Here is a 16,959-nt window from a genome sequence, read left to right as displayed (position 1 = left end):
CCATAACTATGAGCAGCATTGGCATTTAAAACATTGACTCACATTTTTATGATTTCATGTTTCACATTTATATACATGGCAGGTAAGAATAATTAGATGTAGGTGCAGAACCAGGAACTTTTTCCAAGGGGATTCCCATCATCTCTAACAAATGTCAGAATCAGAATCTTTTGACAAGCAAAACAAAAGTAAACCAATAAAAAAAAAACCTTAGCAACTTTTACCCAATAAGGAAAAAACTAATTTGTGGGATGGAAGAGGGTGGGGGTAAAAGAAGACACTTTCTTATGTCAATTTACTTCAGATACATGACACTCCATACCATATTAAAGAGGGTTTGTGTTTCTTATGTGGGTCTAAGGTCATTTTTTTTGTTACCTTTACATTGAAATTTAATAATTTCAATTCAAAATCCCAAAGGAGGGGAGGGGACCAGACCCCCCAACCCCCATATAGCTTCTTGCATGAGATGTTAGATGATAATTAACCTGAAGTGGTGCATATACAATCTCAGGTATTTGTGATTGCTGATTTGTAACAGTACATGCAACCCCTTAATCCTAATGGAACAATTCTAGTTTTAGATCCAGTAGACACTGCCTAATCAGACACTTAAAAAAAATATCTAGTTAACCGTTAGTTTCGTTCCCACTTTACTGCATTCCATATTCTTTACACTGTGCAATCCTACACCCTGTCTATTCTGACACAAACTTTGCATCCCAGTGCATTTTGGATTAGACAGGTTTTACTGATTTTGAAATATGCTCTTCTTAAGTTTCATACTTTGGTATAAATTATTTTTTTACTGGAAGCATTATAGCTCTCTGGTGCCAAAATTGATCCCAAATCTTCAAAACCAGTTATCTTAGATTTGTAGCTATATCTATGATTGAATTAACACTGAATCTTTTTTTCTTTTTTGTAGCGAGAAACATGCATTCTGGGGAAGATTCTGGAACAGCAAAAACTCCCCCCAAAAAGGAGAGGAAAAAGAGAGGAGAAGGTGAGTACCATTAAATACATGTTTACCAAGGAATAGATATTGTTGTGTACATTGAATAAATAAGAGCCCAGGATTAAGGTCTTATACAAGCTTCAGTCATTTTGAATTCTGAATGAGAGGAACTGGATTTGGATAAAGCTCATCTGTTACATTTTGTAGCTAAGAAAGAGCCACAGAAGAAGTCTCCTGACCCCAAATCTTGGAAAGTGGCAGTTGATATTGTTCCAAGAGGTAGCACCTTGGAGCAAGCCAGAGTGCCTCAAATGACAGAAAGGAAATTAAATGATCAAGAGATGCAGCCTAAAATGGCACAGAATGTGTCATCTTCCCAGATGACACCAAGCATGCAAGGTGTCAGTGTACCTCTATCAACTATTCAGCATGGAAGTGTAGCTCCCATCCATGTAATGAGCAGTAGAGATGACCACAGCTCCTACCACAGAAGCATATCTCCATCCAGGCCTCAAGGTCCAGGAAGGGTAGTTCAAAGGCCAATTCAACCTCAACAGCCTCAGTGGGTTCTCCAGGGGGTACATAGCCAACACAGACCCAGTGTACCTCTTCCCAAACCAGTCCCTCAACAGCAGGTTATCCGGGAGCTCGGACCAGTGGGTAAACATGGAGGGGAGAGAATTGTTTTGCAGAGACATATTACTCCTCCCAATTCAGAGGGCTCTGGAATGCTGAGACAACAACTCTTCCAAAAAATATCTCATTACCCAGAAACACAGAGTCATGAAAATGTGTTTAGACAGTATCAACAAGGATCTGCCACAAGTATTGCTTCATCGGTTCAAGGACTGATTGAGCAGCATAGCAAAATGACAGAGGCTGGTCGACAAAGTGGTGTCAATAAAGATATACCAGCAGCTCATTCAGTGGAGAGATTTTCTCCAGGTCCTCAGCAGGTAACTAGGTCTGATTTTTTCCCCCCCAGAATAACAGATACTCGCACTGGATATTAACAAGTATTCCATGAATTTATTTTTGTCAATTCAATTTTTCTGTTAGGCTTTGAATTTCAGGTACAGAAAACTGCATCTAGATATTAAGTGGAAGTTTCTTATCAATTGATTTTCATTTTTCAGGTTTCCACAATAAGAAGAACTCCTTCTCCAGCTCACATCCAAGTCGGGAGAATATCCCCAGTACTTTCCTCTGGCCAGCAAAGATCTCCCGGGCCATCGGCAGACAGGACAACACAGCCTGTGAATTTATCTGTGTCTGAGATCAGGGACACGCTGGCCACAGCAAGGGTGACCAAGAGTCAGGCAGGAACATTATACCCAGGGCCTGTACACAGAGTTACCAGCTCAGAGGAGGAAAGTACTTCTGTAAGCTTGTTTCAAATGATGAGTACTACTCATGTTTTACTACCTCATTTAGTTGTATTTTGTACAAAAAAATTCTTGGTTTTGATGGCATAACATTGTTTTTTGAATCTCACAATATCACAGTAGCATATCCACTGTAAACTTCAGCCCACCGAGATTGAAATAAAAATCATCCATTTGTAGGGCAAAGATATGATGATATTTGCTCAAACCCAGGGTGATTTGCTGAAGCATGCACTGATGACAGGTGCCCTGCCTCCTCATGTCCAGGGCAGTAATCTTTTCCAGAAGTCTCCCCACAGAGTAAGATGATAGCTGAATTGTAAAAATATCCTATTAATACTGAAAACTTTAAATATATGCACATTTTTTACTGAAGTCATCTCAATATACATGTATATGCCTATAATGTGTCCACTTTAAGATTTTGAAAACACTGTGCATTCATGGACTGTGATGACAATTGTTTGCCACTTTTGGTTTTATGTGTAGAGTGTGCATCTACCAGCTAAGTTTGAATTTCATGGCATTTTGTTAATAACTGTATGACAGTGGGTACAGTTTTGCAAAGTGAAAAAAAATTGAGATTGCAAGTATCACATATGTATTTTAAGGAGAGACATAATGGTGCATAAAACTGTAGATTGGCAAATAGTCATGATGCTTTTAATTTCACTATGTTCGCGATTCATCATTTTTCGGTGAAATTAAACCCATCATGAATGCTATCATTAGTTTTTGAAAATGTTTAAATGCTTATACAAAATTTAAATTAATTTCTTGCAGCTTGAAATTAAACCAATCGTGATTGGTACTTTTTGAGAAATTGTGAAATTTTAACACATGCAGAGGAATTGAAACAACTTACAGTATTTTACGTCTATTTACCAGTACTTATCTTTCCAAAGTTTTGTATACCTTAATTTATTGTGCAAGCGTTCAAGGTTTGGCTTGATCATATGAAGGCATTTTAGTCACAGTCACTTGACTTTACATATTTTTCTTATTAGAAAAAAAAATATTATTAGGTATGGGGTTTTATATTTTTAAATAAGAAAAATATGTAACGTCAAGTGCCTGTGATTTTAGTCATAGAATGTTTTAATATGTATTGAATGTACTATATGTGTTTGTCACAAAGCATACCCAATATCAGCAAAGCTTTTTATCCGGTACATGTTTATAAATCAAAGGATTCATCCAACCTTTATGAGTCTTGATGTACTCAATTCAATGTTGCAGGAGCAGTCAGTGAGTCCCCATCATAAAGACACAGTTGGGAGTCACATTTCCAGGAGAACCCCCAGTCCAAATCACCCTAGTCGTGTTGATATGGGTCGTGTATCTCCTCATCAACAAAGACATCCATCCCCTCAACAGAGACAGATCCCCCCTCATGACAGGTACACATCCCCCCAGCACACATCCCCCCAGCAAGGCCTGTCCTCACCCCCACAAAGACAAATTTCACCAAACCCCAGACAGATATCCCCCCACCAGAATCCCCAACAAAGATACCCCAGTCCCTCTCATTCACCAGGACAAATCAGAGTGGTAACTGGTGGCCCAGGAGGGAGGGATTCTGTCAGCCCAGGGAGTACTGGTGGGATCAGTATTCCAAGAAGGACACCCTCACCAAAACCTCAACACAGGCACAAAGAATCTATGGCAGCCCTAACAAATCCAAGGCCTCAGGTTCCCCCTTCTACAGTGAACGTTGGAAACACCTCTGTTCCTATTCGTCAGCCTTTTGTAAACTTGGTACGCTTGCAAGAGGTTCCAGGTAGTGGTATCTCTGTGAGTTCACATTCTGTGACACAAGTTTCAGCAAGACCTCCGGATGTATCTGGGACACAAAGACAGAATCCTGTGCTTCAGACTCAGCTGTCTCAAGGATATGAACCACATATATCCCCTGACAACAAGCAGAAAGAACAAGTACCAATACCTACTCAAATGCAACCTCGACAGGTGTGTTTTATTGTGTTTATTTGAAGTAAAAATAATTGACGAGAATAGGTTTAATAAAAAGCTAGGAAATGATCAAAAGAAAATGCTAGGAAATGATCAAAAGAAATTTTGTACATTATAACTGTAATGTATGTATATGACAAATGTGATGTTATCTAGATTTCTTCTTCACCCAAAATTGCAGAGAAACCCCTTTACATTTCCTCCACAAATGCCAACATCATTTTCTCAAGTGAATCCCCATGCCTTCTCCCAGTACAAGGACACTGTAGCCAAACACCTGCCCCAGCTTGATCAGGAACGGAGGAGTTTACCCCCAGTCAGAAGTGAAGTGAAAAGGAGGAGTCCTGATGAAATGCCTAGGTTGACCCCTATTGACCCAATTAATTCTGAATATCAGGACCCCAATGCAGAGATGGTGGAAATGGTTAGTGTTGTCCCTAGTGGTATCCAATGTGGATTTAATGTGAAAAATTCTTGTTTTGTGATTTACCTAAAGAGTTTTAACTAGTACATGTAAATGTACATAGGCATCAATCAGCATAGACCATATTGAAATCACTCCTGTACATGAACTTTGTAGCACTATGATTTTTTAAGTAATTTAATTTATTTTCTCCCATTTCAGGAAGCTCCATTCAGTAAAAGATTACAGAACATAGCTAATCTCCCTACGAGTTCCATCAACAGATCAACATACCGAGCTCACAGTGTAGCTGTTCACAGGGCAAAGTAAGCTGACTAAGGATTGTATACATGTCTGTAGGTAAAAGTAAAATCTGTGAGTACTAAGTACTTATATTTATTGAATATTTTAGGGCTGGGCTCATTACAAGCACTGCAAAATCTCTGGACATCTTAAGACAAAACTTACAGAAATTCATCAACAAAGAAATTGATGTCATCATTCAAGATTACATGGAGGTCAGAGATTATCTGTTAAAAGATCAATGAAAAAATTCCAGTTCCAATCATACATGATACACTGTACATGTATGTATCCTTTTTTAGGTCACCTGAGTCACTCAGGTGGCATATTGTGATTGGTCTTCATCTGTCAATGTGTTTTGTCCTTTGTCCATTAACAATTGAATATGTTTGACTTCTTCTGGAACACTATTTGTCCAATTGTCTTCAGATTTGATGTGAAGCATGTTAGATATAAGATGAACTTAAATTGTGATTTTTGAAATCATTGTACCACTGGGACCCAGGGGCTGGGCAAAAAATGCTAAAAATAGTCAAATATTGAAAAATCTTTTTCTCTACTGCTGCACATTTTGAAGACAAGCATGACAAGAGGAAGAGAATAAGACCCTCTACCAAAATTTTCCCATCCCCCAGGGCAGGAGTTCTGCCTCCAAGACGGGACCAAAATAGCTATATAGTGAAAATGTACTTAATCTTTAAAAAAAATATCTCTACTCCTGCACTTCTTGAAGATAAACTGAATGCATGGTGAGGAAGAGCATGAGCCTTCTACCAAAATTATGTTTTTCATGACCCCCCCCCCCCCCAACCCCCAACCCCCCAGGGCAGAGGTTCTAATTTCAGGTTTGGGCTAAAATGGTCTTATAATAAAAATGTTCTTAGTCTTAGAAAATCCTATACACTACTCCCACGCACTGTGAATATAAACTGACTGTATGTTGAGGAAGAAGTTTAGGCCCTCTACAAAAATTAAGTTTTTCATGACCCCCAAGGCAGAAATTCTACCTCCCTTGTGGAGCCAAAATAGGCATATAGTGAAAATCTTCTTAATCTTTGAAAATCCTTTCTAGTCCTGCACATCTTGAAGATAAACTGAATGCATGGATAGGAAGAGCAAGTGGCCCTCTTCCAAAATTATGTAAGTCATGGCTTGGTTCAGAGTTGAGGCCTTAGGGTGGGAATTAGTTGGAAATACAGTTGAACTTCAGTATATCGAACTCCGATATCTTGAATACCATGGATATGTCAAAATAAATTCAGGGCTGCTGTGTCCAGTGTTCTAGCCCCTGGATGGGTTTAAGTTATAATAATTACATTTTTCGAAGTCTTCTTCTTTACATATGGACATCTATTTTCATGATTATTATAAACACTTACCATTCTACCAAAATTGTGAAATTGGTTTAAGGGAAGGGTTTAGATGGTCATGTATTGAGATAACATTACACATTTGAAAATCCTCATTTACTCACGGACACCCAGTGAGCAAAATGTTTACATGATTGAAGTAAGCAGCTAGTACTCTACAAAAATTAAAATTCATATCCTCATGGTTTAGGAGTCAGATGGGGCCAGAGTGAAACTCATGATACTCAGGTGACCGTCAAGGCCCATGGGCATTTAGTTTTACACATGTCCTATCTTTTTAGAAATTTTTCAACCCAGGGATAAGAAATATAAAGCTTAACAATGGAGAGAATTCTGTCAATGAGGAGCATGTACAGGCTGTTTGTAGACAAATCTTAGAGGAGGTAGGTATATCAAGATGTTTTTGTGTTTGCTCATGCTCATGTTATCAGGTGAACTACGGTAGTTTATTAGGGTTAAATTCTCTAGGAATTTTTTTTAATAAATATAAAATGTGAGAAGTAGTTTGCTTCTAATTTCAGGCCAAGAAAATGTACTGTACAGATCAAAGTTTTACTCCCACCAGACCAGAAATATCGGACACGGTCTCAGAAACAGGCAGCACAGGAAGTAGAAGGGTGTGTCATTCTCTCAATACTACAGCTGTATTTGATTAATGGGAAACCTATTTTTTCACAGATTAAGCATTCACAATCCAGGTCACAGGATCATGAAACATTAAGTCAAAGTCTGTATGTTATATAATATGATGTTGAAGTCAAACAGTCCAAAACATAAATATTATTCAATATTGCATTATCAAAGAACTGTTATTTGAAAATTTAGAGTTTTAAGTTGACAATAAACATCTTTCAGTCATTGAAAATTTGACTTAAGTCTGTTTCATGGTAAACATGGTAAATTATTTCCCACTTTGTTGGTCAATATGGTAAATGATGAATATGATTTTCTTGTTGTTTCAGCTTGTCCCTCGGAAAAGACGAGGATCTGATACGGATTCAGAGAAGAGTGTCCTCCCCGTTCCAAGAAAGGCAAGGGCTGCTTTACATAGTTAAAGATCAAGAAAATATTTGTACAGTGCTTTAGATACAGAGTGCTTAATCAAAGGCAAAGCCAGTCTAAGTAAAAAAAAAATCCAAGAATTTAAGAAAATGTTTTCCACCAATGAATTACTAGTTTTGATAATTTTCTATTACAGAAGAAAGGCCGACCTCCATTATATGTTTCAGGGTAAGTTCTAACAAATAAACAACAATATGGAATATATTGATTCCATTGTTATTAAGTAAAGGAGTGATTTAAGTAATGAAGCCGTGTTTTCAGACCCTGAAAACATTTTATTCAGAAAAATAAAATAAATCCCAGGATTAATCCAATGATCTTAAATTTTAAGTGTAATTGGCACTAACTCTGTGGTTTTATCTTCAACAGAAGGAGTACTCCATCTAAAACTGTGAAGACAAATGATCCTATTAAGCGAGAAGGACCAAAGGTGAACATTCCTCAAATTTACATTGTACATGTAGAGATAAAGGCCACCTGAATATTCAAATCAATTTGTGATAATGAATATGTTTAATGGATCATTTTGAAATCATTACTTACTTGAAATAATTGTTGGAACTAGAAATAAAATATGTTAGGAATTCTTCATTTACAGGTGTAATACTTAGATATATTTTTTTTTCAGTGGGATTGTGACAGGCTAACTACTGAAACTCTCTTTGTAATGGGTGCCAAGGCAAATAAGTGAGAATTTTTAAAAGATATCTTTAATTTAATGTTTAACTACCTGTACAAATGTACCCAGTAATTCCTTAAGAACCAGCCACAGGCGAAATTAAACACCTCAATTAATAACAATGCTGGTTACCAATATCAAAGATTTAAAAAAAATATTTTTGTAACATCCATAGATATTTACAATAAAAACCCTTCAAAATATTACTTTTTAGGGCACTTGGTTTGGGGGCAACAAGAGGAAGAATTTACATCAAACATCCTGAGACCTTCAAGGTACAGATTGATTTTTTTTTCAAGTACACGTTTTTTTTTAGCTTAGTGTCTGTTTTAAAGGTGTTAAAAATGCCAGAAATGGTTTGCATCAATCTTACTAGAAAATTTCTTTTCCATTGCTGAAATCAAAAGTTTAATTGGATTTTTTCCAAAGATAGTGGCTTTTGTACAAAAAGAAAATGTATGATGTTGTTTTTTGAATAATAATAAAAAAATGGATGATGTTGAAGGTTGTTGAATTTTCAGTACTCTGGTGACCAGGATGATAAGGTGTGGTTGTATGAGAATCAACACATGCCTGCCACTGGAGGGAAGACTTACATGTTGATATTGGAGGACATCCGAGACCTGGCTCTAGAAGACGATTATAAGTATGGACTGATCTTGATTACATGTACTTGACATTACCATTTTTGTTGGAATTTTTGGCAATAGAATTTTTGCAGTAGAAAAAAATTACATGCTAAACTAGTAAAAATGTCTAATTTGCACCAATCAAATATATAGACTATTTACCAGTATGTATTATGAATTACTTTACATTTTACCTACAAACACTTAAAACCCAATGTCCTACATTCTGCAGATACTTTTATCCCCAAATTTGTAGAAAGTTGAGTGACAGATGAGGAATTGCTTAGAAACAAAATACTGTACAAGGACTTTTCCCTGCTTCTTTTATTAATAAAAAAATACATTTCGTAGAAATTATACCCATGTATAGAATCCATATGTAGTATTGGAATAGTTTGATGATGAAATTCTGTTCTTTTTTTTTTTTTGAATTTCTCAGGATATGTAAAATTTTGGCAGAAATGGCATACTGTGGAATCATTTATATTCGTGGGGGTCAATGTTCGTGGTGAAGCAAAATTTTGTTGGTTCGTGGGGATGTAATTTCGTGGGTAACTCGTATACAAAGTAGATTCAATGAATAAATATGTTGACAAAATAATTGTTCGTGGGGATGTAAATTCGTTGATAAGGGTGACCCACGAAATCCACGAACAATGGTCCCCCACGAACATTGATGATTCCACAGTATTATGGGCACCTGTGCTTTTTCTAATGGTATTGTGTAAGTTGATGTTGATGGTCTTTTTTAAATGATGGATTTTGTACTACAGAGACAATCCTAGTGTACATGTGAACAGTCTGAAAGGCTTCTCTGTCCCACAGTGGATGATAGACAAAATCAAAATTCAAATGGCTGCTCTAAGAACAGACACAAATAAACCCAAAAGTCGCAGCAGGTCTAACACACCCAGCGACATTAGGACATCAGGACAGGTGGGTGTGGAATGAAATTGTCTTTGTCTGTTTAATTCTAATTACAGTCAAGGTGTGTCACTCCATGTGTTTATCTTTACAAATATTCAAAATCAAATAGTCACATATTTGGGTTTTATACAGAGAAAAGGCACATTTTCTCGTGATATTTTTTTCTGTTTTGCTATTTAGGCTTGTAATTTTAGCAAATTTTGTATCAAACTTTTAAATATGGACAACATAGATTTGAAAGTGTGTTAAATGTTGAAGAAAGTTAAAAATAAGCTGTGTATTTCAGGAGGAAGAAGATGAGGACAATGCACAGAAGATTCCTTTCTCCTCGTTTGTTAGTCCTAAGACTGAGGACCAGGATCCTGATAAAGATGAGGTAGTTTTTCTCTCTGGAAAATAAGATTATGGGCAAGATGAAGGAGCATTGTATGCCCTGTCACAGGCATGCCCAGGGTTTAAAATCTTTCCTTCAGTCTCATGATAGCTTGTGAACACATTTTAATAAGGGTATATTTTACAATTGTATATGTAACAAACTTGAATTAAGGCTATGTGCATGAAAAAGAAATTATTTAAATTCAAGATAACTATACACTGTTATCTTTTAACAGACATATAACACAGCTAAACACAACATGCTCATAAAATTAAGTGAGAAAAACCAACTCCAATTTTACACATATACATAGTTTTCTAGCATTGATGCAGATTGCACCTTAAAGGTCTCAACAAAACACTTTAACAACTTTGCAGAATTGGAAAGTAAATGAAAAAGTCACAAGACTTATAAAAATCTCCCATGTTTTAACTAGTTTGTATAGCACAGTAAACTTATAAAACCACTTGATTTTCTGCTTCAGAAGTCCTCTTCAGCGGACACAGAGACTGAGTTCTTCTCTGGAAATGATAATGACAACACAAGTAACATGTCTCCTTTCAACATGACGGGGGGATTTGATGATGGCCCCTCCCCTAACTCAGAGCTAGAAAACATGGAGGATGAAGATGGAACCCTCAGCTGAGACTTTTAATCTGTTGTTACTGATAGCTAATTAAACTGGTTCCTTTATTGATAGCTGATTAAACTGGTTCCTTCACTGATGGCTGATTAAACTGGTTCCTTTATTGGACAACGATAGTCAGAGCATATTCTGGAATCGTTTAATGTGGATGTCTACATAGAACATGGGCCCTTTGGTTCTAAGCTTATGTTCAGAGATGCTAGGATAAAAGCTGATAAGCAGGAAATATTATTTATGATCTGTTTTTGGGTCAACACTATTCAATCTTGATTTATGAAATATAGTTTTATATTTTATCAAATCAGTGGTATCTTCACTTTAGATCTATTTATGAAAAAGGCACTGTGCTAGCCTAGAAATGGAAGAATCTGAAAAATATTTTTCTGTATTAATGAACAGAAGTCTATTGTATTTTGAAAGATGTTGACACCTATATGTACAGGATATACCTGGCAACCTAGTGGGTATTCTTTCATTGTCTTTATATGCTTACAAGATATCTAAACATTGAGATATATAGTGCAGGATTTTATAGTGCAATTTGTATATCTTAAAGGACAGACAGTACATTCTTCAGTACATGTAATATATAATTTTTTTTTAAGAATTAATGATTCAAGTATTGCTTGTTTAACAAATTTTCTCATAAAAAGTTGAGGTATGTTACCAGGCATTTGTGCAAGATATCAGAGAAGAGTATTAGCTATATAATTATACTGGAAATCTCTTAAGTTGCTGACATAATAATTTTTTGTTTATATACATGTATGTTTTAGGCATTATGAAAACAGTTAAGAAATCAGAAGATAATAATAAATATCAATATTTCTGGTATATTATGAAGTGATACATGAATATTCAATTATTGTATCATCAGACCTTAATTGTTGACAAAGTTTTAGATAGACTGAAATACATCCAGGTTTCATATATACATGTACATTTTCACTGTAATAAGTTGACTGCTTATTTTTAGATCAATTATCAAGTAAATACATGTAACAATTGATGCTTTGAAAAACGTATTATCCATTTTTTGCACTCGACATTTAGTGCATATAGATACTTCTATTTGGTTTGAATATATACTTATTTAATTGTATACAGTTTTATCTTGGAGAAATATTTATTTATCAATTGTAGAAAAACTAGAAGATGTTACGTTTAATGTCACTGTATATAGGTAATTTTTTATGACACGTTTCATTTTCTCTTTTGACAGTATTTGACAAAAATTCAGCAGCACATTTATTATGTATCGAAATAACATGTAAATATTAAAGATATTCTTTGTTAGTTGAAATAAATCCTGTAAATGTGATTGTGATGAATGGCTCATAGTATGTTGTTATTTTTTTCATTTCACAAACATTAATACACCTGCTCATAACAAACAATGGCATATATATGTAAGTCTTGTTTTTGAAATGTCCTTCAATATTAAATTGACTTCAAATATTTTTACGAGAGATTTGAATGTTTTATTATAAAATTGTACTTTTAGTGTATAGATGGGTTCTTGCTCTGGCAAAGACCCACTTGTAAAGAAAAATGTTGTTATGTAATTAAATGTTGTCAGTTTTGCCACTTTGGAATTTGAATGGTATTTTGTAGATAAATATCTTATGAGTCATTTCTAAAGAGATTGTAAAGATTTTACAGCAAGTATATGTTGATGTTAAGTTCTTTTGTTACAGATCATGGCAAAAAAAGAAAAGATTCAAAAATTTGTTTTTGCATTGGGAACATTGCAATGAAAATATTATACAGATAATAAGTATCGTAAACAACATGATGTTTGTGGTATTTATGAATTTGCTGATATGAATAAAACAGAATGTATATCCATCATGTTAAAATGTGTTCCATTCTTCATTATCTTATTTGTCCAGCCGTGGTTATATTTTAGAGGTTTATTTACTAATGTTCTTGAAGACATGTTTAATCTGGATTACAGACACTTGTAGGATATGAATTAAAGCAACAAAGATTTACTGAATTTGTTTTATAAACAAAGTATTGTAAGCTCCCCATGAATGGCCAAGCTTAAATTGGGGACGCTACAAAATAATAACTGGCAGTACTCCTGTACTAAAATCCTTGGTCCCTTGGTAATAGGGAAAACATAAGATTCATCTTGGTTTCAATAACATTTATTAATCATGCATAATATAGTTTTCATCTGAATAGGTACAATTCATATTGGTGGCGTCTACCGTACAGGCCACTATTATAAAAAAAAGGGGGGTGTACAATGGCTTTAGTAGGATGATCTCCAGAGTTAATTACAATAAAATAGGTGTCCAGTGTGTTGGGAGATAATTGTCGAACATTTTCTCACCTGGAATCACAATAGTATGGCTATGGTGAAAATATGGGCGGATCTTGGATCTCCACTTTGAATTTACGCGCCTGACAACTCGGCAAATTATCTGATGACATAATGCGATCGCCCCTTATATATAACCTTCGGAAAAGGGTCACATGACAAGTTTCAACCAATACAAATGCTGTACGGCGACGTTCCACCAATCACGACAATGTACGACATCGTACAAAATAAAAATCGTGTCCTACTGTCAAACAAAGTTGTCGTACAATATGGATTATAAACAAACCCAGGAATTAAGTTGTGAAAAGACAAAATAATCAATAAATATGGATGACAAAAGATGTGTCTATAATAAGTAAGTAAACAATTTATCTCTGAAACTTGTAAATTTCACAGAAGTAAACTTGCTGAGTATGCAGACGATATCGCGGATGGATAAAAATATAGTACAAGCTTTAGACACATGTAATCGGGAATAACAATTACTAAAATGAATATTAGAAATCACAATGATAATTAACATAATTAATAGCAAGTAATTATGCCTGTAATGTAACATGAATAACATGAGGTTAAATACGAAACTAACTGATCTACTTAACATGCACCGATAAAGATGGCAGACAGGATGTAAACAAGTTGCATGGCAGCAGATGATTTAAAGTGTTGCAGCTAATCTACACATGTAGAATTAATAAGATAATGACAGTTGACTCAAGAAATACATGCAGATTTAAGATGAAAGGTAACTAATTCATGGTATGAAAAAATAAATGCAAACTTTAACATTCCTGACCAATTCTGGCACAACGTTTTGACACACATGAAATAATATTACAAGTAAAGTCCACCCGCCCTACTATGATTACACAGTAAACCATAGTAAAATTTTAGACATCTGACAGGTCCTTACATTTCCCCCTCCCTAGTTACTTAATTCTCCTGAATTAATTAAGAGATTTAGAATTCATTACATAGGTTAATAACAATATGTACAGCAATATTTGTATACATCATCAGTTCATAATAATGTCATTTCGCTACATGTATCACTCTGTAAGACGGAGAGGAATCCTGGCTTCATCAATCATGAAGATGACCTTGTCCCACAGGTTGTCCCGTTTAGCACTACCAGCCTCCAGAAAAGAAATCATGGCCTCATCTTGTTGGGTGTGACTCTTACCCATGGCAATAGAACGCACAGCTTGGTAAAGATAGACACGACTCTTAGATGCTGGATAAGAAGTCTTCTTCGGAGAGAGAACAGCTGTTCCTGGCAGGGCAAGGAAGTTAAACTCATCGGTTAGGAAACTCCTATCGACTCCTCCATCACTCCCTGGAATGTTCCTCCTCAGGGACATGGCAGCAAATTCAAGTTCAAGAAGTTTCTGGTCAGGTGTTAGCTGGTTAAAAATCTTTGGTGGCCAGGAAAAAGAGGCATTTCCACAAGGGATTGTCATGGCCCCATCAAGCTCCCATTGACGTCTAGCTGGTGGAAGTAGTGGCATACAGCCAGTGGAAAGTAGCTTCTTGGCCCGTACTGCCAGTTACCCAAGGGAAGGGTCCTCAGGGGATGGAGAGAGAGCAGGTACAGGAACAGCAGCAGGCTCAGGAGGAATGATGACTTGAGTCTCCTTGGGGACAGAGGCTGGCATCTCCAAGAAGGCAGAGGAAGCTGATGTAGGAGAAAGAGAAGAGACAGGGAAGGAACACAAGATGGACTGTGACCTGGTAGCCTGGTATTCTTCTAATCTGATTTTCTTCTTTTCTGGTTCCTTGATTTTATTAGGGCTGGGAGTCTTGGTGACAACAGCGCGGGCTGGGGATGGCAGAGATTCAATATCAGACTCAGCAAATAATTCTATTTCTGGTTGAAGTTTTTGTAATTTTAATACTGACTTAATGTACTTCTGTTCTATACCCAATGATGTTGCGAAATGATTTGTTCGTTCTTTTGGTAGGTTTAATGGTCTGAAGTTTGCCAGAGGTGGAGTAACAGGTTCAGATTTCAGCACTGCCATTTTCCTGGAAAGGCTGGCAATCCCCCTTGGATCTAGGAGCACCCCATCCTCCAGATTAATGCTATAAAAATTCACATCATCCTCCAGCACTGCTGTCAAGGCCTTAGGTACCAGGGAAATAGAAGCAATAGTGAACAAACTAGGAGAGCCAGGGTTATATTCTTGACAAGACACCACAGATGAGAAGTTCACGGCCTGGGACTCCCACCCTTCCAACCACTCCTGCCTGGAACGCCTGGGAATGAAGGACACCTTCCTTGTCCAGTCGAGGAGGAGGGCTCGCAACTTCCCGGAAGCTCTTGCATTTCTTTCTGTCGGCTCGACCAGCGATCTATACAAGGAGGGTTGGCAGGCGATCCAAAAACAGTTATTTTCAGAGAAAAGATCATCCACAGGGACATTAACAGATGGTAGGGACTCTTTGTGGCGCTTCAGGACATGGCTCTTCAGATCGGCGGGCCGACTGAAAGTGTTCTCCTTTGAAATACAAAAAGGGCACACTACTTTCATGGCACAGTGTGGCGCTGGCATTAAATGCTCCTTGAGCTTTCGTCGGCTCTCAAACTGAAGCCTGCACTGTTCCCCATTAACCTCTAGGTTGCACTGGAACATTCTGTGGAAGGAAATATAATTTTTCTAATAAAGGCGTGTTAACCTCTAGGTTATTATGGAATTATAATACAATATCAAAGTAGCACCATGGCAGCTATAGGACTACTTGGGATGGGGCTAAATCTAGGAAATAACAGATGGAAATGGCAATGTAAATTTTCTATTGGTATAGAGGGCATACATGCTACAGCTTGGGCAAGGGGCTAAGATATATAAATTCATCCAGGTGGGAGAAATAATGGGTTATAGGACTTGCTAATACCTCCGACAATGATAGATGGAGTATAACCAAATTATCATTGAAGTAACATCAAATATATGGTACCAAGAGAGACCAACAACAATTACCAAAAAAAAAAAAAAAAATCAATAATAATAATACAGCAGCACCTCTGCCAGCAACAACATACAACTATCTACACACAGGCAATGGTCACACCTTGAGATGCAGGGCCCTTTGCATCCAGATATCAACCCAGTGAGGGCCATAGGCTGCACGCATCCGTCGCCTCCTGTCACCACTTGGGCAAGGGCCATAGAGTGCAGACCTCCGTCCCCTCCCAATACCCAATGGTGCAGGCCATAGACCTCACACGCCCGTCACCTCCCTTCACTGGCCTCAAAGATTATAAAAAAATATAGTACAAAAAAAATGACATGTCATACAGTCTCTAAATTTAATAAGAACTCTGATGTGCTATTCCCTATTCTGTTTTTGGTACCATCTTGGAGGGTTTCTGCCATGGTAGGGAAGTAATCGGTCAACATGGTACACCTTGCCTCGCTGTTTCTCAGATCGCTGAACCAGGAAGGTGACGTCATCTATCTTCTTAGTTATAACATATGGTCCCTTCCATTTGCATGTAAGTTTACTGAACACCCCTACCTTTTTAGATGCATCATAGAGCCACACTGGTTGGCCTTCCTCAAAGAATCTGCAACAGGATTTGGTATCATAGTACTTCTTTTGATAGTCTGCATTCTGTTTTAGGTTTTTCCTGGCAACATCATGTGCTTTTGTTAATCTTTCCTGCAAAGTTTGGACAAAATCTTCTGGTTCTGATATCTCGTCATCGCTCAGTTGTTTTGGCCTTGGAATAACAACTTCAAAGGGCATCATTATGTTTCGTCCCAACATCATCATGTTTGGTGAAATGCCTGTACTAGAGTGGACAGATGACCTATAAGCCATCATTAATTGTGGTAATACTTCATCCCAATGCCTTTGATCTTTGTTACAATACATTGTTAACATATTGACTAAGGTTCTGTTAAATCTTTCAAC

General features: G+C 36.7%; 1 protein-coding gene across 1 annotated transcript in view; it reads left to right on the top strand.

Moving 5' to 3' along the window:
- Positions 1 to 12,365, top strand: part of LOC133204586 (uncharacterized) — a 38,942-nt gene extending 26,577 nt beyond the window's left edge. Inside the window, exons 20-37 of the mRNA XM_061340340.1 lie at positions 881 to 1,006; positions 1,166 to 1,914; positions 2,095 to 2,340; positions 2,524 to 2,643; positions 3,583 to 4,311; positions 4,496 to 4,738; positions 4,940 to 5,043; positions 5,130 to 5,235; positions 6,672 to 6,773; positions 6,912 to 7,007; positions 7,589 to 7,620; positions 7,822 to 7,882; positions 8,081 to 8,139; positions 8,346 to 8,406; positions 8,653 to 8,777; positions 9,534 to 9,696; positions 9,974 to 10,063; positions 10,548 to 12,365. Of these exons, the coding sequence (XP_061196324.1) occupies positions 881 to 1,006; positions 1,166 to 1,914; positions 2,095 to 2,340; positions 2,524 to 2,643; positions 3,583 to 4,311; positions 4,496 to 4,738; positions 4,940 to 5,043; positions 5,130 to 5,235; positions 6,672 to 6,773; positions 6,912 to 7,007; positions 7,589 to 7,620; positions 7,822 to 7,882; positions 8,081 to 8,139; positions 8,346 to 8,406; positions 8,653 to 8,777; positions 9,534 to 9,696; positions 9,974 to 10,063; positions 10,548 to 10,709 (3,374 nt within the window). The 3' untranslated portion in view covers positions 10,710 to 12,365. The remainder of the gene's footprint in view (positions 1 to 880; positions 1,007 to 1,165; positions 1,915 to 2,094; positions 2,341 to 2,523; positions 2,644 to 3,582; positions 4,312 to 4,495; positions 4,739 to 4,939; positions 5,044 to 5,129; positions 5,236 to 6,671; positions 6,774 to 6,911; positions 7,008 to 7,588; positions 7,621 to 7,821; positions 7,883 to 8,080; positions 8,140 to 8,345; positions 8,407 to 8,652; positions 8,778 to 9,533; positions 9,697 to 9,973; positions 10,064 to 10,547) is intronic.
- The last annotated feature ends 4,594 nt before the right edge of the window (positions 12,366 to 16,959 follow it).

Source organism: Saccostrea echinata, unplaced genomic scaffold, assembly GCF_033153115.1.
Source record: "Saccostrea echinata isolate AGI-Se365-2 ecotype Australia unplaced genomic scaffold, CSIRO_AGI_Sech_v1 ptg000054l, whole genome shotgun sequence".
In the NCBI taxonomy this organism is placed as follows: Eukaryota; Metazoa; Mollusca; class Bivalvia; order Ostreida; family Ostreidae; genus Saccostrea; species Saccostrea echinata.
This window is presented reverse-complemented; position numbering and strand designations above follow the sequence as displayed.